The sequence below is a fragment of the Mercenaria mercenaria genome, chromosome 3 (assembly GCF_021730395.1).
Source record: "Mercenaria mercenaria strain notata chromosome 3, MADL_Memer_1, whole genome shotgun sequence".
NCBI classification, from domain to species: domain Eukaryota; kingdom Metazoa; phylum Mollusca; class Bivalvia; order Venerida; family Veneridae; genus Mercenaria; species Mercenaria mercenaria.
In genome coordinates this window covers 90,511,089-90,537,426 of record NC_069363.1, presented here as the reverse complement: position 1 = coordinate 90,537,426, position 26,338 = coordinate 90,511,089, and the positions used below count along the sequence as shown (strand labels likewise).

Here is a 26,338-nt window from a genome sequence, read left to right as displayed (position 1 = left end):
AAAGGAAGGAGTGACAAGAACTTGCAAACTTTAGTTTATAATTTATTTTAGCTCATTGTGATGGAAGCTTAAAGCTTATTTGAACCACTCTCGAATCCGCTTCCTGGAAAAACCAGTACTGGTGTCATATGAGAAGTCATGGTCGTGACCCCAGTGGGGCTCGAACCCACGACCCCCGTGTTGAGCAGCTGACACCTTAACCACTAGACTACCACTCCCCTTGCAAACTTTTTGTGCTTCTGTTACATTGTACTTAAAAATAAGTTGGTACAGGCATAGTAAAAAATTCTAGTTACAAACATACATCATAAGCAACAAAAAAAAACCTGTTACATTTATTATCAATATTTTAAAAATGTCCAATATATCATACAGGCAATTTATTATAAAATAATCACAGCCATGATATGTATACCAAATATTTTACATGTAAATAAAACCCTTCTTCAAACTATTTACTAAAAAAAATTAATTAGATTTATATTAAAGTAAATATGCAGCAATAATGATGGACAAAAGAGCACAAACTTCTATTCATGTAATAGCACATGTCCAGTATACAGTTCCTTTGCATAGATTTGTGTTGTGTTATAAAGAAAGACACCACCCAAGCATAAAATATAATGAAAAGGAAGATACATTAGTATTGCAAAGAGGTGAAAATACCAATAACCTACACATGGTTTCCTGATATTAAAAACAAATTTCCCCGCAAACCAAATTCCTTCATTATTCGATCTTTATTAGCCCACCATCATCAGATGGTGGGCTATTCAAATCACTCTGCGTCCGTGGTCCGTCGTCCTTCCGTCCGTCCGTCCTTCCGTCCGTTAACAATTTCTCGTTATCGCATCTCCTCAGAAACTACTGGGGGGATTTTAACCAAACTTTGTCAGAATGATGTATTGGTACCCTAGTTGTGTCCCCCTGAAAATCAGACTGGTTCAACAATTTTTTAGTGAGTTATGGCCCTTTGTTTATTTCTATAATTTACATAGATTTATATAGGGAAAACTTTGAAAATCTTCTTGTCCAAAACCACAGAGCCTAGGGCTTTGATATTTGGTATGAAGCATCATCTAGTGGTCCTCTACCAAGATGATTCAAATTATTTCCTTGGGGTCTAATATGGCCCCGCCCCGGGGGTCACATGGTTTATATAGACTTATATAGGGAAAAACTTTGAAAAACCTCTTGTTCAAAACCACAGGGCCTAGGGCTTTGATATTTTGTATATGACATCATCTAGTGGTCTTCTACTAAGATTGTTCAAATTATCCCCCAAGGGTCAAATATGGCCCCGCCCCAGGGGTCACATGGTTTACATAGACTTATATAGGGAAAAACTTTGAAAATCTTCTAGTCCAAACCACAAAGCCTAGGGCTTTGGCATTTGTAATGTAGCATCCTCTAGTGGTTCTCTACCAAGTTTGTTCAAATTATCCCCCTAGGGTCAAATATGGCCCCGCCCTGGGGGGTCACATGGTTCATATAGACTTATATAGGGAAAAGATTTTAAAATCTTGTCAATAACCTACAACATTCAAATTTGGACCACATGTATGGTTTTGAGTGGCAAGATGAACCTTGACATGAGTTGACCTTGATTTTGACCTAGTGACCTACTTTCACATTTCTGTAGCTACTGCCTTCAAATTTGGACCACATGCATAGCTTTGTGCACTGAAACAAACTTTGACCTTGACATTGACCTAGTGACCTACTTTCACATTTTTGAAGGTACAGGCTTCAAATTTGGACCACATGCATAGTTTCGTGTTCTGAAATGGAATTTGACCTTGATTTTGACCTACTGACCTACTTTCACATTTCTCAAGCTACAGCCTTCAAATTTGGACCACATGCATAGTTTTGTGTACCGAAACAAACTTTGACCTTTACATTGACCTAGTGACCTACTTTCACATTTTTGAAGGTACAGGCTTCAAATTTGGAACACATGCATAGTTCTGTGTTCTGAAATAAAATTTGACCTTGATTTTGACCTAGTGACCTACTTTCAAATTTCTCAAGCTACAGCCTTCAAATTTGGACCACTTGCATAGTTTTGTGTACCAAAATGAACTTTGACCTTAAGATTGACCTAGTGGCCTACTTTCACATTTCTGTAGCTACAGGCTTCAAATTTAGACCACATGCATAGGATTGTGTACCGAAACAAACTTTGACCTTGACATTGACCTAGTGACCTACTTTCACATTTTTAGCCCACCATCATCAGATGGTGGGCTATTAAAATCACTCTGCGTCTGTGGTCCGTCCGTCCGTCATTCCGTCCGTTAACAATTTCTCGTTATCGCATCTCCTCAGAAACTACTGGGGGGATTTCGACCAAACTTTGTCAGAATGATGTATTGGTACCCTAGTTGTGTCCCCCTGAAAATCAGACTGGTTCAACAATTTATGAGTGAGTTATGGCCCTTTGTTTATTTCTATAATTTACATAGATTTATATAGGGAAAAACTTTGAAAACCTTCTTGTCCAAAACCACAGAGCCTAGGGCTTTGATATTTGGTATGAAGTATTATCTAGTGGTCCTCTACCAGGATGATTCAAATTATTTCTCTGGGGTCAAATATGGCCCCGCCCTGGGGGTCACATGGTTTATATAGACTTGTATAGAGAAAAACTTTGAAAAACCTCTTGTCCAAAACTACAGGGCCTAGGGCTTTGATATTTTGTATGTGACATCATCTAGTGGTCTTCAACTAAGATTATTCAAATTATACCCCTAGGGTCAAATATGGCCCCACCCTGGGGGTCATATGGTTTACATAGACTTACATAGGGAAAAACTTCTTGTCAAAGCACAAAGCCTAGGGCTTTGATACTTGTAATGTAGCATCATCTAGTGGTTCTCTACCAAGTTTGTTCAAATTATCCCCCTAGGGTCAAATATGGCCCCGCCCCGGGGGTCACATGGTTCATATAGACTTATATAGGGAAAAGCTTTTAAAATCTTCTTGTCAGTAACTACAACATTCAAATTTGGACATGTATATTTTTGAGTGGCAAGATGAACCTTGACATGAGTTGACCTTGATTTTGACCTAGTGACCTACTTTCACATTTCTGTAGCTACAGCCTTCAAATTTGGACCACTTGCATAGTTTTGTGCACTTGAAAAAACTTTGACCTTGATTTTGACCTAGTGACCTACTTTCACATTTTTGAAGGTACAGGTATCAAATTTGGACCGTATGCATAGTTCCGTGTTTCAAAATGAAATTTGACATTGATTTTGACCTAGTGACCTACTTTCACATTTTTGAAGGTACAGTCTTCAAATTTGGACCACATGCATAGTTTTGTGTTCCAAAATGAAATCTGACCTTGATTTTGACCCAGTGACCTACTTTCTCATTTCTCAAGCTACAGCCTTCAAATTTGGACCACATGCATGGTTTTATGTACCGAAACAAACTTTGACCTTTACATTGACCTAGTGACCTGCTTTCACATTTTTGAAGGTACAAGCTTCAAATTTGGACCACATGCATAGTTCTGTATTCTGAATTAAAATTTGACCTTGATTTTGACCTAGTGACCTACTTTCACATTTCTCAAGCTACAGCCTTCAAATTCGGACCACATGCATAGTTTTGTGTACCGAAATGAACTTTGACCTTAAGATTGACCTAGTGACCTACTTTCACATTTCTGTAGCTACAGGCTTCAAATTAAGACCACATGCATAGGATTGTGTACCAAAACAAACTTTGACCTTGACATTGACCTAGTGACCTACTTTCACATTTTTGAAGGTACAGGCTTCAGATTTGGACCACATGCATAGATTTGTGTTCTGAAGTGAAATTTGACCCTTGATTTTGACCTAGTGACCTACTTACACATTTCTCAAGCTAAGCCTTCAAATTTGGACCACTTGCATAGTTTTGTGTACCAAATTAAACTTTGACCTTAAGATTGATCTAGTGACCTACTTTCACATTTCTCAAGCTACAGCTTTCGAATTTGGACCACATGCACAGTGTTGTGTATGAAAATGAAATTTGACCTTGAGCTAGTCAGTAAGTCTTGAAATTTGGAACACTCCAAAATGGCACATTGGTGGGCGCCAAGATCACTCTGTGATCTCTTGTTGAAGGTACAGGCTTTAAATTTGGACCACATGCATAAATTTGTGTTCTGAAGTGTAATTTGACCTTGATTTTGACCTAGTGACCTACTTTCACATTTCGTCCTTGAAATTGATCTAGTGACCTACTTTCACATTTCTCAAGCTACAGCTTTCGAATTTGGACCACATGCACACTGTTGTGTACGGAAATGAAATTTGACCTTGAGCTAGTCAGTAAGTCTTGAAATTTGGAACACTCAAAAATGGCACATTGGTGGGCGCCAAGATCACTCTGTGATCTCTTGTTTTCTTCTACCTGCTTTATCTGAAGAAAGTTTAGCCCTATTCAGGAAAACTCAGCAGTTTTACTTCCTTAACCCTTATCATGCTAAATATGTGACCTGTGTAGATCATGATCAGCCTGCACATCCGTGCAGTCTGATCATGATCTGCACTGTTTGCCATTCAGTTAGTATTTTTTTGGTAAGCACCCCTTTCAACAGTTAATGGTACTGTCCAAATTGTAAAATGGACAAGTTCAGCAGTTTTACTTCCTTAACCCTTATCATGCTAAATATGCGACCTGTGTAGATCATGATCAGCCTGCACATCCGTGCAGTCTGATCATGATCTGCACTGTTTGCCATTCAGTTAGTATTTTTTTGGTAAGCACCCCTTTCAACAGTTAATGGTACTGTCCAAATTGTAAAATGGACAAGTTCATTATAGAAATTTAGCAGGGTAAGGGTTAAATACTATTCATAACAGTAAGCTGCTTCTGACTACAAAAACAATACATTTCTCAGAAAATGAAAGAGAACAATTTTTATGTTGTTGTTGAAATAATCACAGCCATGGATTAGCTAGTTAAACATCACACTGACAATTACAGGTCATATAATTTCCCAACTTTAGATGGATGGGGAAGACCCCATGTGCCCTTCTGTGTATTAATTATTGCAAATGTGGGCAAGCACCTGGGTTGAACCACCAACCTTCCATAAACCAGCTGGATGGCTAATTCTACACCCCAAGTGAGGTTTTGAACCCACAGCTGTGTGGGGCAAGTGATTCACTCAGTGGCAATAACCATTCAGCCATGGAGGACTCGGGGGAGCAATGTAACTTAAATTCACTGTTACAATCAGAACAGATTATGCAAGATGAAAGACAGTTGCTTCAGTGTGGAAATGGTACTGCAGAAGCAAACTATATAAACCTGCTTCGAGATTTCAGGACTCTTAGATAAATCTAGCACTAGTTCTTTTAACCACACACTACAGATATGTACTGAATTTTATTTAGTCATGCTGACACAGTGTAGGTCATATGGCAACTTTCATACAAATGGAGGTGCCCCTCCAGGCATTATTTCAGGGTCCTGGCAGGTACATTAGTAGAGTAGATAACCTTCCACAAGTCGACATCGTTTTCTCACAGGAAAGAATTCAACAACCTTAACAAGCTCTAAACACATAGGGGAAAATTCATTCAGTCAGCGATTGTAAACATTTCCAAAATAACTCCTGCCTCATGTACCATGAATATGTAAACATCAACTGAACACACCAATGGCATCAATTTTCGTGGATATGTAATATATACTGGATATGTAATATATACAATATTTTCATTGAGGAATGTATACAAAAGAAACTTCATGGCACCCAATCTCTTCAATTCCTTCGAACTGTGATAAATATTTACACCACAAGTTCCTGTGGGAATAAAAAATTCGGAATCCATGATCATATAACATCTTGAGCACTCCGAGGCCCTGTATATACTCCAACCTTTCAGGCTCCCCAACTATTGCTACATGCAACTCGATCAGTAACTGTTTAACATTTTCAATTCCTCCAGACTCAAAGATCTGTATTAAAGTTTGCCACTCAAACTTTTCAGTGTCAATCTTCAGAATGTCAATTTTGTCCTAAAGTAAGCAAATAAAAATTTTAATGCAAAAATGTCAACAGCATAATAAATACAAGATAAAATTTCTTCCTCTATGCAGTAAATGAAAATTCTGTTAAAATCGGACAGGTCTGTTTAGCTATTAATGAAACACAGTGTATGGCATAGTTTCGGCAAAATGTGACCTTATTATACTTTTGTTTGTTTTGGGTTTAACTCTGTTTCTCAACAGTATTTCAGTTATGTAACAATGGGCAGTTAACCAAACCAGTGCTCCTGGATTCTGTACCAGTACAAACCTGTTCTCCAAAAGTAACTGCCAACTTCCCCACATGAATAAGAGGTGGAGGACGAGGATAGAGTTCATGACTCCATGATCCACAGATCTGCATTCTGAGCTAAGCGGGCAGGCAAAATGCTTCAGATTGCATTTCTAATGTATGAACTAACATCTTTGGTTATTTCCCTACAACAAGTGAGCTTTAAACTAAGTTCAGACAGAATTGCGTTAAAATTACCGAAGGACTGGCCATGATCCTTCCACAACTAGTTCTTAAATAAATTAAATTCTATATTTATCTGAACAAACCAACACTAAGCAGATTTATCTGAACAAACTGACAAAAAACCAGGTTAACTTTGATAGGGAATATACCGTGTTCCTTTGTGTCAGAATCGAGCTAGGAACAGCTGCTTTAGAATAAAAACCTATGGAACTTCAGTAATACATTACCTTTGTATGACCTTGTTGAACAAGTATATCATTCAGTGTTGAAACTTTCCATCCATTTCTCAGTGTTTTTGTTTGTTCTGCCAAACCTGTATGGTAGAACCACTGTTTGTGTCTCCTGGCGCCTTCTGATGTGTTCTTCATGCTGTAAGAAACAAGAAAGATGAACCTGTATGAATAAACCATTGTCTCAATCTGTGTCTCCTACCTGCTGCTGTATTCTTTATGCTGTAAGAAACAAAAAAGACTAGAAGATGCTTTTGTAGAAAAGTGCATGTCTCCCCCAATGCATAGTCATATAGGCAGGAAGTCAATAGGGGACTGGAGCAAAAGTCTAAGCAACACTGGTGGCTGGAAGCAATAGGAATCGTCTATAAGCCATGTCCAATCATTCCACAAAGTTTCAACAATCTGCGCTAAGTGGTTCTCAAGTTATGAATTGGAAACTGTTTTCCAAGTTCAAGCCCCTGTGACCTTGACCTTTGATCAGGTGATCCCAAAATCAGTAGGGGTCATCTACTCTGCATGTCCAATCATCCTATGAAGTTTCAAAATTCTGGGTCAAGTAGTTCTCAAGTTACTGACCGGAAATGTTTTTCCATGTTCAGGCCCCTGAGACCTTGACCTTTAATAGAGTGATCCCAAAATCAGTAGGGGTCATCTACTATGCTATCCAATCATCCTATGAAGTTTCAACATTCTGAATCAAGTGGTTCTCAAGTTATTGATCGGAAACGGTTTTCCATGAACAGGCCCCTGTGACCTTGACCTTTAACAGAGTGACCCCAAAATCAAAAGGGGTCATCTACTTTGCATGACCAATCATCCTATGAAGTTTCAATATACTGGGTCAAGTGGTTCTCAAGTTATAGATCAGAAATGGTTTTCCATGTTCAGGCCCCTGTGACCTTGACCTTGACCTTTAACAGAGTGACCCCAAAATCAATAGGGGTCATTTACTTTGCATGACCAATCATCCTATGAAGTTTCAACATTCTGGGTCAAGTTGTTCTGAAGTTATTGATCGGAAATGGTTTTCCATGTTCAGGCCCCTGTGACCTTGACCTTCAACTGAGTGACCCCAAAATCAAAAGGGGTCATCTACTCTGCATGATCGATCATCCTATGAAGTTTCAACATTCTAGGTCAAGTGATTCTCAAGTTATTGATCGGAAATGGTTTTCCATGTTCAGGCCCCTGTGACCTTGACATTCAACTGAGTGTCCCCAAAAACAATAGGGGTCATCTACTCTGCATGACCAATCATCCTATTAAGTTTCAACATTCTGGGTCAAGTGATTCTCAAGTTATTGATCGGAAATGGTTTTTGATGTTCAGGCCCCTGTGACCTTGATCTTTGACGGAGTGATCCCAAAAACAATAGGGGTCGTCTCCTCCATAAGCCCTGTCACCCTATAAAGTTGCTGGTGTTTTTGTCCCTAAACCTTCTCTCCCAATGTTTGTTGTACCAACTATGTCCCTGTGCCTAAGATTAGCTTCAGCCTGGTCAACTGCCTGCTGTACGGACCACTTTCATCCTGTTCTGACGTCTGATCTTCTCATCTGCGGAATCCCTCAGGGTGAGCAGGAGTCTTGCTTTTGTTACCTTGTACCCCTCTGTTAGCGCAGTTAATGGCAACTGAAGTTTTGTCGACTTGCCATACAACCCTATGTTGGTGAAAGATGGCGGTAAGCCGAGCCACCTCTTGAGATACTTGCTAACAGTTTGCTCTAGCGTCTCGATTAGGGTGATTGGTACTTCATACACCATAAGTGATCATACAAGTGTTGGAAGCTTGTCCTTTAATAGAGTGACTCCAAAATCAATAGGGGTCATCTACTGTGCATGTCCAATCACCCTATGAAGTTTCAACATTCTGGGTCAAGTGGTTCTCAAGTTATTGATCGGAAATGGTTTTCCATGTTCAGGCCCCTGTGACCTTGACCTTTAACAAAGTTGCCCCAAAATTGATAGGGGTCATCTACTCTGCATGGCCAATCATCCTATGGAGTTTCAACATTCTAGTTCTCAAGTTACTGACCGGAAATGGTTTTCCATGTTCAGGCCCCTGTGACATTGACCTTTAATAAAGTGACTCCAAAATCGATAGGAGTCATCTACTCTGCATGTCCAATCATTCTATTAAGTTTCAACATTCTGGGTCAAGTGGTTCTCAAGTTATTGATCGGAAATGGTTTTCCATGTTCAGGCCCCTGTGACCTTGACCTTTGATGGAGTGACCCAAAAACAATAGGGGTCGTCTACTCCATAAGCTCTTACATCCTATGAAGTTTGAAGGTTCTAGGTCAAACGGTTCTCCAGTTATTGATCGGAAATGAAGTGTGACGTACGGACAGACAGACAGACGGACGGACGGACAGGGCAAAAACAATATGTCTCCCCCATAGAGGAGAGAGACATAATAATTCAGAATGATAAAACCACCTCACACTTGGACAGACGCGCCATCACATAATACCTCCTATTTTTTTCAAAACAGTCATATAAAAAGCAATTTCTATTCCATCGTATCAATGTGAACTTGGGTAGGATCAGTATGTATGGTTCTGTGCACAAAATATCTTCTTGTACACAAATCATTACTCCTGCTACAATTCATGTATTTCTTTAAATTGCATTTTACATCGATTATATTTCTTTTCCTTTTTCACAACTTAGAAGACAGACTTCCTATATACTAACCTGGGATCAAATGAGTGCACCATACAATTGAACCTATCTGCCATATGATCATCAAAACTAAAGTCATCATTAATCCTGGAATAAAAATTGAAATCATATGAAGTTAAATTTTATTAAGTATTGCCGATACCTTCTAGATATAAGCTGATTTTTAACTAATATGTTTTATCAATGAAAATAATTAACTGCAGCACCTTTTTAGTCATATCATTTAGTAAGAACATGATTTTTTCATTTCTTGACTCTTATATGAACATGATAAAAGACAGCCTGGAATGTATAACGAATGTAGATTACATTCTCACCTACCAGTGGCCAACCACAGATCAAGCACAATGTTTGTTGTTGGGTCTTACATTGCAGTGACACAATTATAGGTCATATGGTGACATTCCAGACTCCAGGTGCCCCTCTATGCATAATTTCATCATGGGCGACCTTAGCCATTTGGCCATATCCGGAAAAGTGTAAATGCGAATCATTTGTGAACTGTTCAAAAGATTGTAATATAAGTAAATTATTAAAGTACCCGAATGAATACACAAGGCATGGTGGACTAGGCCTGAATTCTTGATCCTCACAGATCTCCCATCCCCCGTCACCAAGGTTACCAATACGTACAATATGTCTACATAGCACCTGTGCTTGATTAATATAACTGAAAATAGCAATAAAGTTAAATACAAAAAGAAAGCACAACTTAATACCTATTGTACTATGGCATTTGAATGGTTTTAAATCTGATTCAAATGTGTTTTACCCTAAATATTTTCTTAATGTGAATTCCAAGACCTGTGCCTTTGAAGAGGGAATCTTATCGACAGTAGGGGAAAAAATTCACTTAGTTTTTGTTCAATATTAAATTTCTGCATTTAGGACCAGTAACATTTCAAAATGTGTGATGGCATTTTAATAATTGTTCACTAAATCTAATGAGTAACAGTTTACAAAATAGGAAAAAAAGCTTGGCAGTAACAATGGTTTGGAATTTTAAGTTCAGCATTGGGAAAAAACATACTTTTTTTGCCTTGAGATTACCTCCTTTTATGGGTGTTGGCTTTATAGGGGAAAAACCCTGATTTCAAAACTACTGTTACTGGTCAGGCAATTATGAAGTTAGTTCTTTTGACAAAAAAAATATTCATTTTGTTCGAAGGTTTTCTCAATAAATATCTGTCACTGACTCAGCCACCCATGATTTCAGGTATCATCTGCAAGAAGTTAAATTTTCAGTAGATCACGCATGTCCACATTGTGCAAACCTGTGTACTGTAACAAATGTCATGTACATCAGAGTGAAGCAACATTTGTCACATTTTTGTCTTTGCGTATACTCTGACAGAAATTTATTTCAGAATAGAAACAAATCATTAGAAATGTATGTTATACATTTTTTTTTTTCATAAAATTTTGTAACAACCTTCCTTCAGTGGATATGAAAGTATTTAAAAGCTGAGTATTTCTTTGACTGTAATATACAGGGTTGACACTGTCAATTGTCCAACATTAACTCTCAGCTTGTCCAAGAGCCAATACGGAAAAGCAGATTTTACTACATAACCATTATACAGACAAGTAGAAAATAGCTCTTGGAAAAGACAGGCAAGGCAAAGACAGGCAAAACAAAGATGGGCAAGTAAGTCAAAATCAGATTTAACACTCCGTGTGAAAAAGTTCTTCTAGTTATACACAATTTGCTTTTGAAGCAAGATATTTTAACAATATGAACATGTTTTTAAACTGTCTGTAGCTTCCCAATTCATTTCTTCCCAATCAATCTTGGTTGTGCAACCAAAATAAACAAAGGGAGGTAATAAAAATTCTATAAACTTGCATTTCTAATGGCCTTCAGCTACATATGTGAATAAATGTCTAAAAAAAAAAAAAGACTACGCAAATCTTAGAAAATTTTAGTATACAATTTCTTATACTTCTATCATTCCTTATGCACTTATAAAATTTATACTTATGCGAAAATAACTCTACACTGGTTGGGCAACGAGTATAGGAAAATGAAATTTTAAAACTACCTCTAGTGAAAACAGTTTTTAATATAAAAAGTACTCAGTGAACATGATGCTAGTGCAAAATTACCAGATGTTGAGTTTTGGCAAATACATTACTTGACCAAAATGGGAACTGAAACAAACTAAGAAAATTAAAATATCTGTATATAAAGACCTGAAATTCATAGTCATATCTCAATACTGACTGCTGAATACATATTGTTCTACAAAGATAAATTAAAAATAAATTTTACACACAGAATGACCTGGTGTCTTTACTTGTCACTATGCATAATCAATTTGCAGTAAGCATGTATGGTACTTGAAATATAATCAAAATACTCTTATTATAGTCTTAATACCAGTGTCAAATTATTTCTAAGAATACTGCTTTCCCACACATTGGTTGAATATTTCATTACATCTGAAACTTACTTTAGCTTGTATTTACAACACTAACTGGAGCTTAAATGAACATCTACCTGTGATAAAGTTGTGCAAGTTCTCTATGAGAAAGTTGTTTCAGTTCTGGAATTGTTGGTAAAACTGTTTCTTTAACCTGAAAAAAAAAGAGTAAACTTTAAGACTGATTTTCATACTAGAGAATGAAGTGGGCAAGTCTGAGGTAGAATTAAGCCATATATCATCAAACTGCAGAAGTATTTGATTAAAAAAAAACCCATCTGTTTTTACAAATAGTCTGCCTGTCCAATACACATCCCGTAATACTGGATACTTTAAATATTTTACAAAAGTTGTCCCCCTTAAAAAAGATTTCCTAAAGTTTTGTATAGAAATAAAAAATCTATCATAAATAACCTAGTTAACCTAATGATGTAAAATTTCAGTGCTGTGACATTAATGCCTATGCATCAAAACAGAAATGTAACAATTCTTTGAAAATGGTAAGTTTTAAAAGATGTTTAACTGTCTGAAAGTGTGACCGGCCCTTTATGCAGTACTTCCTTTTCAGAAATTAAAAGCATATATAAGTAAATTTACAAAAGTTCTAAAGAAGAATATTCATGTTTTATATAAAACCATTCAATTTTCAGCAGTACAACTCCTTCTTTCTATGATTTGGTGTTGTTTGAATTTTTTTTTATCAAAATATGGCAAATATGGACCTAAGCCTTAAATTGATTCTTGTAATTTAAGTACATGCAGATCTATTTTCTAATATTTTCTAATAAAATAATCCTTTCCTCTTCTTCATTTTTCTTATTTTGTTGTGCAATGTATACAAAGGAGCAAATGACAAAGATGAAATCCAAATTAATTTGGATGGGAGATGTTCTCTACAAGCTGTTCATTACTACCAAGAATCTGCAACAACAACAACATCTAGCAAACTTCACTTTGTGAATTATTAGGTAAATACCTTCTCATCTTCCCAGCTAGGTTTCATGGGAAGTAGTCCTATTACGTACAGTAATAACAGAATAGACAATAGCAGCAACGTCCCAAAAGCGGCGTTTGCTAAGGTCTTACAAGAACGTGTCATCACTTTTCGCGATTCATTTTCTTCCGTGAACATTTACAAAGTTTCAGAAGATAATATTCGAGCATAGAAAATACTGCAACAATTCTTATACAAATGTCAGCTTACGGACTTATTTTAAGAGGAAGTCAAAAGTACACAGACAAATTTAGATGGAAAGAAATACACTTGTCAAACCGGAAGTTTACATCCTGTAAAGCAAGTAATGAATAGGTTCACTTGTAAACAGTAAACAGTTAAAAAACAGAAAGTTTAATTTTGATGTTTTAGATCTGTTGGTAGAGAGTAAAGTAAATCCTGGGAGAGAAAATACCAAGATCCCTTCAGGGGCTTGAACCCCGGACCTCATGATCTGTAGGTGGACACTCTAAGTGACCATTAATGTAAGGCAGTGGCTACGATTATGGTACCATAATCCTAGCCTCTGATTCTAGGATTACGGAAGTTCCATATTCCTAGACAACCCTATGAGGATAGGCTAGGATTATGGAAGTATTTAAGAGGCATCAAATATATGTAAGGACATGCATAGATGGCGTTGTAAAGTTACTTATTTCACTTAAAATAGCAATTTTTCATGCCTGTCGTATTATTTTGTGTTATTGATCTGCCATTTTGCATCTATTAATGCTTCCTTAATATTAAGCTATATAGAAGAAAACACCTACTAAAATACACTTGAAGTCTTTATAAATGCGAATTTAACTGCCAGTTAACATAGATCATAATACACATAAAACATATCACAGGCAACCACATTTTTTTTTGTTTTACATGTCGACTATAACCATATCGTATGTTATTAAAGACTATTTGTGTTGGCTTGATGCGTGTACATACGTAGAATTGGAGAGTCTGCATTAATACCAACTTACGTTGCTACTACGAACACAACAGGGAATGATACATTATTAAGAATTCAGTACAGTTTTGAAAAAATTGCCCATATATACGAAACATAGATAATTCTATAATATTTCCACATGCCGTCATTAATATATCGTTTAAAATTAAACTAACCCAAAATGGCGGATCGATAACACGAAATCATAAGGCAGGCATGAAAAAACGCTATTTTAAGTGAAATACATGTAAGTAAATTTACAACAACATGTCCTAACATATATTTGATGCCTCTTAAATACTTCCGTAATCCTAGCCTATCCTCACAGTGTTGTCTAGGAATACAGAACTTTCATAATCCTAGAATCGGAGGCTAGGATTACGGTACCGTAATTGTAGCCACTGCCTTAAAGTAAACCCTGTGAGAGAAAATACTAAGGTCCCTTCTGGGGCTCGAACCCCGGACCTCGTGATCTGTAGGCAGACACTCTAACCACGTCGCTAAAGCAAGGCTGTTGGAATTATATTGGCCTATAAACCTACTATCACTACAAGAGCAAAATTAGCAGTCAGAAGATAAAAACCTGTAAAAGTAAATTGAGCACACAAAGTTTTCAAAAATCCATACTAAGTATAACATGGTGTCCAGACGTCCCCCCCACCCCCCAGTCCCCAAGACAGTTCCTCCCAATATAACATAGGAATACCCAGGGTTTTGTGGAGTGGGGTGCAAATGCGAACCACAAAGGGGCAAGTGGAGTAGATGGGGGAGGGGATCATCCCACATGCAGATGGGGATATAGGGGCCTCAACAGAATTAAATTTAAATCTGGAATGTATTTTGTGCATATCTTGATGAGGGCCTGCACTGTATCCCAAGGTAGGTAAAAGTCGAGTGCGGGCAGGAAAAATCATACTCAGTTGCCCGTCAGGGAAGTGAAATACTTGAAAGATCCCAGCAGATATTTCTCAGAAAATTATGTCCAAAGGTTTTTGTTGCTATATTGCATTGCAATTATATCTCATCACTTCAGAGTAATACATTTGGGCAACCAAAAATTAGGTTCAGGCAAGTAAAAAAATAGTTGAAGTTGCCCAGTGGGCAAGTGCGCTACAGGCCCTGACTGAAACTTTCTACAGTTGCGACATTTCACTTAAAGAACCCTGTAAAGAGAAGGATACAAAAAATATAAATTGTTTATATATACATGTTATACCATTTACAATGTTAATACACACAATACAAAATGCATTTGTATAATTATATTTACAAAATTTTATTGGCATTCTAGTTACATATGCCACAGAAGATAGGGAGAACAAATTATTATTAACCTGTTAACTTCATAAATGTTACATATCAATACAGACAATTTCATAATTTAACAGAGGTTAGATGATAGTCTTTTATGATTTTCATACCTGTTGATTTTGTCATAGCATATAAGTTTTATGAATTAAATCTGCATTTTAGAAGAAGTCAGACCATGGAACTTGGACTTGATTTTGATGACAGCGACTTCACTGAGAAAGTTAGGGAAAAAGAGACACTTACATCATACAATGCCAAAGTGTGCTATCCAGAGGTAATCAAATTATACAGTTATTAGCTCGACTATATGAAGTATAAGGAGAGCTATCCTACTTGCCCCGGCGTCGGCTTCTTTCCGCGTCCCCACCTTGGTTAAAGTTTTTTTACACTTTCTCTTTTTTCAACTTATCTCTGAAATTACTTGATGGATTTGATTCAAACTTGAAATACTTATTCCTCATCATCATCCACATCATCATAACTCTGGCACCAATATTTAATGAATTATCCCCCCTTTTCACTTAGATTTTCAGGTTAAAGTTTTGATGCACTTTCACTCTATCTCTGTTATTACTGAATGGATTTGATTCAAACTTAAAATAGTTGTTCAGCATCATCACCCGAATCATATGACACAAAAATGCATAACTCTGGCACCAATTTTTCATGAATTATTCCCCCTTTTTACTTAGAATTTCAGGTTAAAGTTTTGGTGCACTTTCACTCTACCTCTGTTATTACTGAATGGATTTGATTCAAACTTGAAATAGTTGTTCAGCATCATCACCCACATCATATGACACAAGATGCATAACTCTGGCACAATTTTTCATGAATTATTCCCCTTTTTACTTAGAATTTCAGGTTAAAGTTTTATGCACTTTCACTCTATCTCTGTTATTACTGAATGGATCTGATTCAAACTTTAACAATTGTTCAACATCATTACCCTTATTATATGACACAAGGTGCATATCTCTGGGACCAGTTTTTCATTAATTATTTCCCCTTTTTACTTAGAATTTCAGGTTAAAGTTTTGATGCACTTTCACTCTGTCTCTGTTATTACTGAATGGATTTGATTCAAACTTAAAATATTTGTTCAACATCATCACCCACACCATATGACGCAAGGTGCATAACTCTGGCACCAATTTTTCATTAATTATTCCTCCTTTTTACTTAGAATTTTAGGTTAAAGTTTTGATGCACTTTCACCCTGTCTCTGTTTTTACTGAATGGATTTGATTCAAACTTAAAACAGTTATTCAACATCATTACCCACACTATATGACACAAGTTGCATAACTCTGGCACCAATATTTAATGAAATATGCCCCTTTTTGCTTAGGATATACTTATATAGTGTTTTGATACATTTTATCTTTACCTCTCTTATTACTTTAAGTTGATATTTTTGACATAGACTCAGGCTATTGTGCAATATCTTCATCCACAATTGGAGTCATTAAACACTCCAGTGACAGCTCTAGTTTCCTCAGATGTGCCCAGTTTCACTATCCAGCATCGAAATAGTCAAGCGCGCTGTCTCCTGTGACAGCTCTTGTTTTTTATGAGCAGTTTTAAGTTTATTTATTGTCACCACCTGGGATACAAATGTTCCCCAGTGGGAGACTTCTCCAGAATGTTAGTCAACATTTTATTATACTTTTTGTAAGAAAGTGCAAGGTACAGAAGAACCACAAAAGACACACACCATAGTTCAGAGTCATATCTGAAAGTTTGTTAGTAATTATAATTGAAGGAGCTGGGGATCAGACTCACAGTTGGACTATTGACTGTATGTGTTTATATGATTTAAATTAACCACATTATTTATATTTCCTAGAAAATATAAAGTTTAGCCCTATCAATTGGGTTGGCTTACAAAAATGTCACATGTGTATGTAACTATTTATCACAAGTCATGTTTGTTCATTACATTTTGATATTACAGTGGTTCTTTTCTGACCGAGCAGACAATGGGAGAAACGATATGGCAACAGTGTATAAATTCAGGGGAGATTATCATTATCGGAGGAAAGACCTCAAATCTGCTATACAGTGTTACAAAAACAGTCTAGGTAAACTTTTTTTTGGTCAAAATAAACATGTATAACAGCACAAGTATTACTATGGCAAAATTTTATTAGTTGTATCAAGTAAAATATTATTATACCACTTTTATATAGCATGCTATTCATGTACATGTATATATTCAAAGTTATTTTATAGAATACATTCCAAAGTTACAAAGTCAGAAAAGAATGTTAGATTAACAGTGCATGAATTTCAGAATTCATGTATAAAACCGGACAAGACAACCGCACATTAATAGTAAACATTAAGACTTTTATTGGATGAAATACTGATTTACACCTTTAAATGAAGATATCAGTTAGTCAGTGTGGGAAGTGTTGTAAAAAGATATATTTTTTTAGCAGACGTGTAAAAGCAGCCAGCTTTTCAGGGTCCTTAATTTTGATGTGAAGAGAGTTCCATAGCAGTGTTTGAAAAACTCTGATTGTCATAAAGTCTATACACTTCTATCATGTTCCTAGCCTGGGTGTAAAGAAAACTGGGTTATATTTAGGTCACATTAAAACGATAGAAATACAGTCAAACCTGTCTCAGCAGCCACCTGTATAAAGCAATCACTTGCCTTTAGCTTCATTCAGCTAGCTTCCCAAACTGAATTTTTGTTCTAATTTCAACTTGTCTTAAGCAGCCAGATTTTGATGCTCCTTTGGCTGGCTCCTACATACAGGTTTTTCTGTACTTAACAAATTATCAGTAACAGTCATTTTGAAGGCTGGTTTGAACTGATTATTATCCCAATATTGTAGATAGGCTTGGTATACATAACCGTACAATGCGTCGAGAATTGATGGAATCATTGGCTCGGTGTCACATGCAGAATAAGGATTTTGAAATGTCTAAGAAATATGCAGAACATGTGGTATGTATTGTAGTTTTGCTATGGCTCATGTAGCTAAATATGATAAATTTAAAACCAATGCTTTAGCAAGGAATAGAGCCTCCGTCTATGTGGTGGAATATTGTAGTAGAAGCAAATCAAAACAGTCTGCTGGTCATTGTTCCGTTTAAATGAAAAACAAATTATAGGGAATTCATGAATAATACAAAGCAAAGGAATGATAAACAACAGTACTGTAACTGGCTGTTTTCTCATGAAATCACATATCAGCCTGATCAATTTATCAAACCTTTAGACATCTATAAGGTGAAGATAGTATCTTCCTGGATAATTATTATATTGATTTACTTGAGATTTAGCCAGATTTTGCAAAAATAATTATGTTCTTATGACATGACAGTTTCAGGTTTGTTTATACTTATAGCTTATAGATCATTGGACAAAGACAGCATCTCTAACTTGTTCAGTTTTTGCTTACCATGAAGATTTCAAACCCAACTGATGTTTTAACATTTAGTCTGCTTGTGGCAAGTGATTCTGCCTTTGCAACCAGCACATATCAAGATCAGCCTGCACATCCATGCAGACTGATCTTTGTCTGCACTGTTCGCTATTAAGTTAGTAAATTTTCAGTCAACACTCCTTAAAAAATAAGTGGTACTGCCTAAATTGAATGACGGACCAGTCCATTTTAGTAATTTTACAGGGTAAAGGTTAAAAAAGAAAGCACTATAAGGTCTGTTAATTTCATGAATGAAAGTAGATAAAGGTAATTTTAGTACTTAGAAATTTTTTATTGGTCCTTTTACATACAGAATCCAAAATTTCATTACACATTTGTCTACTTGAGAAAAGTGCACTGTTTTTTTTTTTTTCATTTCAGATGAGCGATTGTCTAACAGTAGAAAACTACTGTCACACTTTAATGTTGCAGCAACAACTGTACCGGTGTTCTGGTGATTTATTGAGTAAGTTTTATACTAGTAATTAATCTTTAAGCATTAGATGAATTACTGTCAACACTTGTTCAGACAATCTGTTCATTTACAAACATGGGGTAGTTATAATCAGTAATTGAGCCGTGCCATGGGAAAACCAACATAGTGGGTATGCGACCAGCATGGATCCAGACCAGCCTGCGCATCCGCGCAGTCTGGTCAGGCTCCATGCTGTTCGCTAACAGTTTCTCCAATTCCAATAGGCTTTAAAAGCGTACAGCATGGAGCCTGACCAGACTGCGCGGATGCGCAGGCTGGTCTGGATCCATGCTGGTCGCACACCCACTATGTTGGTTTTCCCATGGCGCGGCTCAATTATGCTTTTTATATGTTCAGCTGTAAAACTATTAACAGACATTGTTGAATATTTTGTATTTGAATTATAATAAAATCTATTAACTCTTTATTACTAGGTGAACTGCGTGTGTTACACCAATTAATCACGTTGCATCCAGTGAATGCTCAGTTCTGGCTGAAACTTATTGATCTGTATGAGAAAATCAGAGAATCTTGTAACACACAGCATGATGAAAGTAGTATGAAAATTCTGGATGAAATGGACAAGTATACATCTGAACTCAAAGAGGATGTCATTGTCAACCAAAAAAATACTGATAATGAAAAAATGGGTTCCTGTGAGAAATGTAGAGTTAACACTCAAAACTGTGAGAAAAGTAAGGAATGTGCGAGCCATGTTTGTTGTACACAGTGCATTAAGCAAAATACGTATATGAAATGTACCGGTATATGTCCCATAGACAAGTTACATCAAGTAAGTTTAAATGAAACCAAAGGAAAAGAAATGAATCAAAGTGGTACAGAACATTTGAATCAGGCATTGTCAGCTTATCCAGTGGATTTGGCCCTTCTCACTTGTTACATAAGGGCTAGGTATGTATTGGCACTTTTACACTGTATTTTCTTTCCCATTTCTATATAAATGTCTAGAAACTTTAACAACATATTTTAATCTACATATTGAAATTGTTTAATGACATTTGTATTCTTTACTTTTCCTGGCTACTGCAGAAAAAGGAAATTAAAAGGGATATGATGCAAAGAAAATTGAACATATTTTTATTGAACACCTGTCAGCTTAGTCATTTGATACCACTATAAACTGTGACAGGGAATTATGTTTCAAATTTATGATAAGAAAAATTGCAGAAAGAAACGCTGCCAAACATTAGGTTGACACAGGAATGATTAAATGGCATCACTAACAAAACTTGGGATCCTCCAGAGCTGAGTGGTTAAGGTCTCTGTCTTGAAATCACTGAGGGTTTAATATCTTCTTGAGGTGTAAAATTTTTACATGGCAAAAAGCCACCCTGCTAACATACAGAAGGTCCTGGAGTATACCCAGGTGCCTGCTAGTACCAGAATAACGCACAAAGGGGCACCTGGGTCTTACGCACAAAGGGGCACCTGGGTCTTCCTCCACTATCAACTGCTTCAAAAGTAGACATATGACCAGAATTGTGTTGATGTGACTAGAAAAAAAGGGGGAAAAAAGAAGAATATCTCTTGGAAAAGGTTTTAAACTGTTTCATGTTTTTCAGGCTGATACTATCAGGTGTTCAGGGTACTGTAGGGTCATTCATCAAAGACAGAAATATACAACTTGTTGACATGGTAAGTTGTTTTATATTAGATATTATTCTGTATTATCATTGAGACAAAAGATCAATAAAAAACTTCACACTGTAATTTGCTTGATACCAGAGCTGTAATATTAATAAAATTGCTATACATTTGTTGTGCCAAGTCTAGCATTATAGTATAGACAAAATTTTGGCCAAGTGGAAACTTGCATAAAATACTGGTAGTAGCACTGATACCCCACGGATGAAATCGGAAGTGGGGTATTGAAATGGTGTTGTCCGTCCGCACACCTGGTCACCACATTGCCTTGGCAACCCCCCCCCCCCCCCCCCCAAAAAAAAAAAAAAAAAAAATTTTTTCATTCTTTTAGTTTTTTTTTTTTTTCAAATCTTCCATGAATATTTATCAACATGCAAAGTTGTACTGTTCCCCCACCTACCTCCTCCACCCAGTCATGCCCACCACCCCAATCATGCATTTTTAAGTTTTTTTATTTTTAGCTCGACTATACGAAGTATAAGGAGAGCTATCCTACTTGCCCCGGCGTCGGCGTCTTTCCGCGTCCCCACCTTGGTTAAAGTTTTGGTGCACTTTCTCTTTTTTCAATTTATCTCTGTAATTACTTGATGGATTTGATTCAAACTTGAAAATACTTATTCCTCATCATCATCCACATCATCTGACATAAGGGCCATAACTCTGGCACCAATATTTTATGAATTATCCCCCCTTTTCACTTAGATTTTCAGGTTAAAGTTTTGATGCACTTTCACTCTATCTCTGTTATTACTGAATGGATTTGATTCAAACTTAAAATAGTTGTTCAACATCATCACCCATATCATATGACACAAGGTGCATAACTCTGGCACCATTTTTTCATGAATTATTCCCCCTTTTTACTTAGAATTTCAGGTTAAAGTTTTGGTGCACTTTCACTCTACCTCTGTTATTACTGAATGGATTTGATTCAAACTTGAAATAGTTGTTCAGCATCATCACCCACATCATATGACACAAGATGCATAACTCTGGCACAATTTTTCATGAATTATTCCCCTTTTTACTTAGAATTTCAGGTTAAAGTTTTATGCACTTTCACTCTATCTCTGTTATTACTGAATGGATCTGATTCAAACTTAAACAGTTGTTCAGCATCATTACCCTTATTATATGATACAAGGTGCATAACTCTGGGACCAATTTTTCATGAATTATTTCCCCTTTTTACTTAGAATTTTAGGTTAAAGTTTTGATGCACTTTCACTCTGTCTCTGTTATTACTGAATGGATTTGATTCAAACTTAAAATAGTTGTTCAACATCATCACCCACACCATATGACGCAAGGTGCATAACTCTGGCACCAATTTTTCATTAATTATTCCCCCTTTTTACTTAGAATTTCAGGTTAAAGTTTTGATGCACTTTCACTCTGTCTCTGTTATTACTGAATGGATTTGATTCAAACTTAAAATAGTTGTTCAGCATTATCACACACACTATATGACACAAGCTGCGTAACTCTGGCACCAATATTTAATGAATTATGCCCCTTTTTGCTTAGGATATACTTATATAGTGTTTTGATACATTTTATCTTTACCTCTCTTATTACTTTAAGTTGATACTTTTGACATAGACTCAGGCTATTGTCCAATATCTTCATCTACAATTGGAGTCATTAAACACTCCAGTGACAGCTCTAGTTTCCTCAGATGTTCCCAGTTTCACTATCCAGCATCGAAATAGTCGAGCGCGCTGTCTCCTGTGACAGCTCTTGTTATATTTCCATCAATATTTATAATCCACATGTGAAGTTTTGTACCTTCGCCCCCCCCCCCCCCCCCCTAACGAAACTATTTGCTTCTTACTTACATCCTCAACTTTTTGTCGGATATATTTTTTTTGCCATTCCTCACCACAAACCCTTTCGGCAGGGGATACCAATTCATCGAATTTGCTTGTATTATCGTTGTAATGTGTCTAGTAGTTTGAAAAGGACATAGAACTATATTCTGAAACATTGTTTGAGCTCAGGGTCCAAGACTACGGATGAAATATTTTCATTGTGTTTAATAAATTTATTATGCTGAAATTTTGTTCAACTGAAGCAGCTCCTTACTGCTAAGTTTCATCACAATATTCACTTATTTAACAATAACAGGAAAGGAAAATCTATCATTTTCAAGTCTAAATTTGAACTTTTTAAAAATGCTGATTGTTATGACTCAATGTGATATTTATTTTTTATGTTTGTTTTTTTTTTCAGTTGAATAAGAAAATACAGGATCTGAAAGTACAGGATAGTGTCTTGGAAAATGTAACTCAGGTAAGTTTTAAGATAGCAGTTGTGAATTATTACATTATATACACCTATATATGCTATAGCATTAAATTTTACTCTTGTTTGGTTTTTACTTTGAATATTTGATTTTTATTATACGAGTATTATTTTGTGAAATTTATACACCAACATTCTTGTCCCTGATATAAAACAAATACAGCTGTGACTATTGTTGGGGACTAATTTTCATGGATTTCATGATTGTTTCAGTCCTTAATATTAAATACCATTGAACAAAAAGAAACTTCAGTTAAATTCTATGTTGAATTCCATGAATTCATATCTGCAAGAAATAACAAAACAAAACCCTCAGAATTTTATGCCGACAAAATTAAATGGATTCACAGGACAAGGAAATTTTACAATAAAATGCCATATTTTTTGCACTGGTACAGAAAGACAAATTAGGTTAAACTTTGATTTGTTTTATATGCAAGGTCAGTGTTGTTGACCGGTGAATACAGGATTTTGCATTGTCACTTACAGTTACACCTCTTGCTAAAATATTGCATTTGGTGCCTGAAAAATACTTAGAATAACAGACAGCAATGAAAAATCTCTGGCATATGCATAGGAATGTTCAAATTTTAAATCATACACTAGTAACTACTTACTAGGTCAAGTGTAAATGAATTTTCATTTGCTATGCAGAAAGGAAATTTGCAAGAAGCTGTGTTAAGCACTGTGAAAGAATTTCAAGATGTGGATTGAATTATTTCAGTATATAAGACATGACATGTTTGAAGAAGATGCTGATGATTCAGAAAGTAAACCAGATCAAAACCAGGATATTAAGGTAAGAAATGTACAACTTAAAATTGAATTTACATCTTAATAAGCAGGCTGCTAATTGAGCTTGGAGACCAGTGTTGGAATGAAGCCTTGCTATTGTACGATTTCAGAGTTATACTCTGAATCAACCATGTTTGCAGTAGAAGCTAGTTTCAAGACTTAGTTATATTAGCTTTCCAGAACATGCTCAAGGAGAGCTGTTGTGATCACTCATTTTCTTTAAACGACATCTCTGAAACCATTGGTTCAAAATTATATGAACAGGGTTAGAACTTCTTTTAACAGTTTTTTTCACTTGCAAATTTTTGAGTGTACAAAAATTTCAACTAGCAATTTATCACTTGGAGTCGCAATTTTGTTCAACCGTTTTAAGCAGAAGTAAAGCTCTGCCCTCCATAACACAACCAGACAGTGTGTGTATTACAAAACAAGGTTTTTCCTTCAAATATTGTGCACACATATACCGGTAGTTACTCCGTTTCGTAATCAGAATCTGCAAACAGTCCATGCACAATTGGTGCGTACTGTGTGAAACATCATCATTAAATGTGTATTTACAGCAGATTGAAACTGAAAGTTAAAGATATTAAAACCTTTATAATTCTACTTCAGATTTTGCACTTGCAAAATTTTGCGAGTTTGGGCAAAAGTCACTTGCATTTTGCTAGTATGTGAGCTTAAACTCGAACCCTGGATGGAACTTCATTGTCAGTCTGTTGTCAGTATGTAAAAATGAAGAAACAGAACACAAAATATTTCAAATTATAGCATGTACCCAGGCATTCAACAATTTTCTTCAAGCTATAGCAGCTAATTGGTTAATTGGTAGTGATCAGTAGATAACACTGTTGCTTTTAGATTCAGTAGGTCAAAGGATGAAGTAATAGTGACTTTTAAACTCAGAATGCTTGTAATTTGTAATTATTGAAAAACTCTGAAGTCTACAGCAGTCAAACTTTACATGGTACTTGCCTCTGGATAAACCCCATCACTTGCATTTACTTCTTCTACACTAAATACCAATATACAGCTGTGCTTTGGAACAGTTCTTGTTCATACGTAAGGTGATCATTTGGGGATGGGAGAAGGAATCAAAATATACACTGCTATTTGTTTTATTCCTTCTTTATTGTGTCTAATTTTGAGCATGGCAAATTGACAACAAATAAATACACAGTACATGTATACAGTTATCTGAAACTGTTCAGTATATAATAACATATTGCACTTCCTTAAATTCTTAACAGAAAATTTTTCCAACATAATTATTATGTTCATATTAAAAACTGGACTATGAAGTCACTATGTTAAAAGACAAATTTACATCTTAAATTATCACATGATTTTCATAAATCAAGAGATACCAGTGGTATCTTGATAATTTTGCAAATTTATGTTTAAAAAAAATATTATTTTGTACAGTTTTGAATGTTTGCATGTGCTTATTGGGAAAAAAAGTTAGTTATGGTGTCCTTTGAGGACCTGTCAGGTTCTGAACATGTAAACATAATGGGTTTGCAAAATCAGGGAAATTGTTCAAATAAAATGAAATCAAAGACAATATTTTGCAAACATCAAAAAAAGTCATCTTAGCAATGAATTAATCAAGTTCAACAATTTTTTCTTCAATCTTTCAGGTTGTGATGGAAAATGTAGTAACAACTGAAGACTTCAACACAAGATGGTTTTCATGGATAAGAGCGGTCCCTTAAAGACAGCATTTGTTTATCATTTACTACATAAAAACGTGTTGATTTATAAACTACAGTTACATTTTACCAGGCCCACGGGGACTTTTTAATGTTACAAAATGCAGACTTTTTATCTGTGCAAATACAATGTATGTATGTACGTCACAACTTTACAAAACACGACCTATAAAATAATCACATGAAAATTGAGTAAATATTGAATCAATACTTGATCTTTAGTTTATACTAATTTATTTTTTAGTTGTGATGAAAACTTAGAGCCAATTTGAACCACACTCATGTCAGCATTCTGGAAAAATCAGCACTAGCGTCATATGACAATGTGTGGTTGTTACCTCAGCTTGAATAAATTGTTATGTGCTATGTTTTGTAAGTGATTTTATTTTTACAAATAAATAGTCCTGATCTAAACAAAAGACTTCAACTTTTGTCCTTCCATACTAAAACGTACTGGTCCCTAAACCTGGCGATAAAAATGAATACTTGTTAGCCTCACGCCATTTTCAAACAAACTACAGGAAATCCGTCCCCTTTATGTTTACTAACTAAGTCCAGTAAAGCCTGTTTCTTGTGTAAGGCTCTTGAAGATTCTAGTTCATACAATGTACACAGGTTAAACAATATTCCCTCATGTAAGTTTTTATCTGGATTACTATGCACAAGTGCCTCCAGGGACTTGAGGGCATCACTCAATCGACCTAGGTATAGACAACAAACTGCCATGTTGTTCACAGCCTGAAATAGAGAAAAAAAATTGCAACCAGTCATCCAGGACTTGAATAAAAACAGAAAGTACCATTATAACTAGTATATACCACATAAAAATATCTTGCA

The 26,338-nt window shown here is 35.8% G+C and overlaps 3 protein-coding genes across 9 annotated transcripts in view; 1 reads left to right on the top strand and 2 right to left on the bottom strand.

Moving 5' to 3' along the window:
- Positions 1-323: 323 nt before the first annotated feature.
- Positions 324-13,148, bottom strand: LOC123524087 (probable methyltransferase-like protein 24). Its single transcript, XM_045301993.2, has 6 exons — positions 12,839-13,148; positions 11,940-12,016; positions 9,981-10,109; positions 9,452-9,526; positions 6,751-6,892; positions 324-6,036 (listed from the first exon to the last, which is right to left on the bottom strand). Exons 1-6 carry the CDS (start codon positions 12,992-12,994, stop codon positions 5,734-5,736), a joined length of 882 nt encoding a protein of 293 aa, XP_045157928.1. The 5' UTR covers positions 12,995-13,148; the 3' UTR covers positions 324-5,733.
- LOC123524086 (uncharacterized protein C8orf76 homolog) lies at positions 12,124-25,877 on the top strand. Of its 7 annotated transcripts, XM_045301986.2 has the most exons (11): positions 12,124-12,362; positions 12,706-12,830; positions 15,276-15,387; positions 17,071-17,197; positions 17,960-18,072; positions 18,935-19,019; positions 19,463-19,940; positions 20,612-20,684; positions 22,926-22,985; positions 23,722-23,796; positions 25,430-25,877. In XM_045301986.2, the coding sequence occupies exons 3-11, from the start codon at positions 15,289-15,291 to the stop codon at positions 25,502-25,504; spliced, it is 1,185 nt and encodes a 394-aa protein (XP_045157921.2). In that variant the 5' UTR covers positions 12,124-12,362; positions 12,706-12,830; positions 15,276-15,288; the 3' UTR covers positions 25,505-25,877. The 7 variants fall into 7 exon arrangements, with proteins under 7 accessions (XP_045157921.2, XP_045157922.2, XP_045157926.2 ...); XM_045301987.2 differs by lacking the exon at positions 12,124-12,362 and having other exon boundaries at positions 12,620-12,830; XM_045301991.2 differs by lacking the exon at positions 12,124-12,362 and having other exon boundaries at positions 12,750-12,830; positions 15,279-15,387.
- The window catches only part of LOC123524085 (trafficking protein particle complex subunit 12-like), a 28,539-nt gene continuing 27,102 nt past the window's right edge, over positions 24,902-26,338 (bottom strand). Inside the window, exon 14 of the mRNA XM_053539245.1 lies at positions 24,902-26,239. Coding sequence (XP_053395220.1) covers positions 25,997-26,239 — 243 coding nt within the window. The 3' untranslated portion in view covers positions 24,902-25,996. The remainder of the gene's footprint in view (positions 26,240-26,338) is intronic.

Bases quoted from the DNA above. Each gene is read 5' to 3' on its own strand.
- LOC123524087 (XM_045301993.2), bottom strand. From the start codon at position 12,994: ATGTTCACGGAAGAAAATGAATCGCGAAAAGTGATGACACGTTCTTGT. The intron at 12,017-12,838 runs GTATTTACCTAA...TTTTTTTTTCAG, and splicing joins CTAGCTGGGAAGATGAGAAG to GTTAAAGAAACAGTTTTACC. The intron at 6,037-6,750 runs GTAATGTATTAC...TGCTTACTTTAG, and splicing joins TTCAACAAGGTCATACAAAG to GACAAAATTGACATTCTGAA.
- LOC123524086 (XM_045301986.2), top strand. From the start codon at position 15,289: ATGGAACTTGGACTTGATTTTGATGACAGCGACTTCACTGAGAAAGTT. The intron at 20,685-22,925 runs GTAAGTTGTTTT...TTTTTTTTTCAG, and splicing joins ATATACAACTTGTTGACATG to TTGAATAAGAAAATACAGGA. The intron at 23,797-25,429 runs GTAAGAAATGTA...TCAATCTTTCAG, and splicing joins ATCAAAACCAGGATATTAAG to GTTGTGATGGAAAATGTAGT.